The following is a 2301-nucleotide window of genomic DNA, read 5'->3' as shown; positions in this document are numbered from 1 at the left end:
TTGCACAAGAATAAGCCTAGGGAGGACGAAAATATCCGAAATGTTAATCCAATTACACAAATGTGTTAAGACAAAATCTAAAATAGACGTTTTGATGATAATAAAACAATAAATTAATTAAAGATTATTAATCATGATTCTAAATGTTTTAATATTTAACATGTGCATTTGAGTGTGTTAAAACAAGATAGGAATCAAATCAAAGAAAGCAATTCCAGAAAAACGCAGATTGATCTTGAAGCAGTTCTGGAAAACGCAGATTGATCTTGAAGCAGTTCTGGAAAACGCAGATTGATCTTGAAGCAGTTCTGGAAAACGCAGATTGATCTTGAAGCAGTTCTGGAAAACGCAGATTGATCTTGAAGCAGTTCTGGAAAACGCAGATTGATCTTGAAGCAGTTCTGGAAAACGCAGATTGATCTTGAAGCAGTTCTGGAAAACGCAGATTGATCTTGAAGCAGTTCTGGAAAACGCAGATTGATCTTGAAGCAGTTCTGGAAAACGCAGATTGATCTTGAAGCAGTTCTGGAAAACGCAGATTGATCTTGAAGCAGTTCTGGAAAACGCAGATTGATCTTGAAGCAGTTCTGGAAAACGCAGATTGATCTTGAAGCAGTTCTGGAAAACGCAGATTGATCTTGAAGCAGTTCTGGAAAACGCAGATTGATCTTGAAGCAGTTCTGGAAAACGCAGATTGATCTTGAAGCAGTTCTGGAAAACGCAGATTGATCTTGAAGCAGTTCTGGAAAACGCAGATTGATCTTGAAGCAGTTCTGGAAAACGCAGATTGATCTTGAAGCAGTTCTGGAAAACGCAGATTGATCTTGAAGCAGTTCTGGAAAACGCAGATTGATCTTGAAGCAGTTCTGGAAAACGCAGATTGATCTTGAAGCAGTTCTGGAAAACGCAGATTGATCTTGAAGCAGTTCTGGAAAACGCAGATTGATCTTGAAGCAGTTCTGGAAAACGCAGATTGATCTTGAAGCAGTTCTGGAAAACGCAGATTGATCTTGAAGCAGTTCTGGAAAACGCAGATTGATCTTGAAGCAGTTCTGGAAAACGCAGATTGATCTTGAAGCAGTTCTGGAAAACGCAGATTGATCTTGAAGCAGTTCTGGAAAACGCAGATTGATCTTGAAGCAGTTCTGGAAAAAAGATTCTAAATAGTCTCAAATCCATCACTTTGTAACTCAAGGTTGTTTTGTCACAACTTGAGTAAATTGCAAAAATCCTTTTATGTTTTGAAAGGTAACTTGTCAAAACCTTTCAAAAATCAGTAAGGTAGGAAGAAGAAATCCTTTCTAGATAGAAGGGTAGGAATTGTGTAAAGATCAAAGATTGATCTGTGATAAAAGTGTAACCATCAAGAACAATCTTTACTTTGAGCACATAGTGGAAATCTCACTCTTGTGAGGACTGGACGTAACCCGTGTTTGGGTGAACCAGGATAAAATATCTGTGTAATCTCTCTATCTCTATCCTTGTTTATTTTATGCTAAAACAAATCATATTTTGATAAAATCGTTTTACTGTTTTGAAGCAAACCAAGATTGATATTTAACAAAACCAAGATCAATCTTCATTACTGCAAAGATCAATCTTGGGTTGAAATCTTATTTTAAAAACAGAAATTTTTAAAAAGGGACAATTATAATTCAAACCCCCTTCCTTATAATTGATATTTCTACTTCAATTGGCATCAGAGCCAGTCTCTAAAAATTTAAACACCCAAAAAGTGTTAGAGCAAAAGATTCAGGAAGAAAAATGTCAAAAGCTAAATACATAGCTGAAGGAGGGTCTTCAAACAGACCACCATACTTTGATGGCTCAGATTATTACTTCTGGAAAGGCAAAATGCAGCTATTTCTAAAATCACAAGATACGGGTATGTGGAGAATCATCACAGATGGAGACTTTATACCAAGAATAGATCAAAACGATGCTACATCAGCTGAAAAGAAAGAATCAGATTGGACAGCAGATGAAAAATCCAAGGTACTCTTAAACTCAAAAGCTCAACTGTTTTTATCATGTGCCTTAAGTAGGGAAGAAAGTGAAAGAGTAGATGAGTGTGATACGGCCAAGAAGGTATGGGACACACTGCGAACTCACCATGAGGGAACGAGTCATGTTAAGGAAACAAGAATTGACATTGGTATCCGAAAGTTCGAATTATTTGAAATGAATGAAGAAGAAACAATCGATGAAATGTATTCAAGGTTCACAACTATAGTGAAAGAAATGCGCTCCCTTGGCAAAGCTTATTCAGTACAAGACAGGGTAAGAAAGATCATGAGATGT

General features: G+C 36.7%; 1 protein-coding gene across 1 annotated transcript; it reads left to right on the top strand.

The window, feature by feature from the left end:
• Positions 1-1764: 1764 nt before the first annotated feature.
• On the top strand, positions 1765-2280 carry LOC140919134 (uncharacterized; the record flags this gene model as incomplete). Its single annotated transcript, XM_073364695.1, has 1 exon — positions 1765-2280. A coding segment is annotated over exon 1 (516 nt), but the record flags the coding sequence as incomplete, so codon positions are not given.
• Positions 2281-2301: the final 21 nt, after the last annotated feature.

The sequence above is a fragment of the Cicer arietinum genome, unplaced genomic scaffold (assembly GCF_000331145.2).
Source record: "Cicer arietinum cultivar CDC Frontier isolate Library 1 unplaced genomic scaffold, Cicar.CDCFrontier_v2.0 Ca_scaffold_295_v2.0, whole genome shotgun sequence".
Lineage (NCBI taxonomy): Eukaryota > Viridiplantae > Streptophyta > Magnoliopsida > Fabales > Fabaceae > Cicer > Cicer arietinum.
This window is presented reverse-complemented; position numbering and strand designations above follow the sequence as displayed.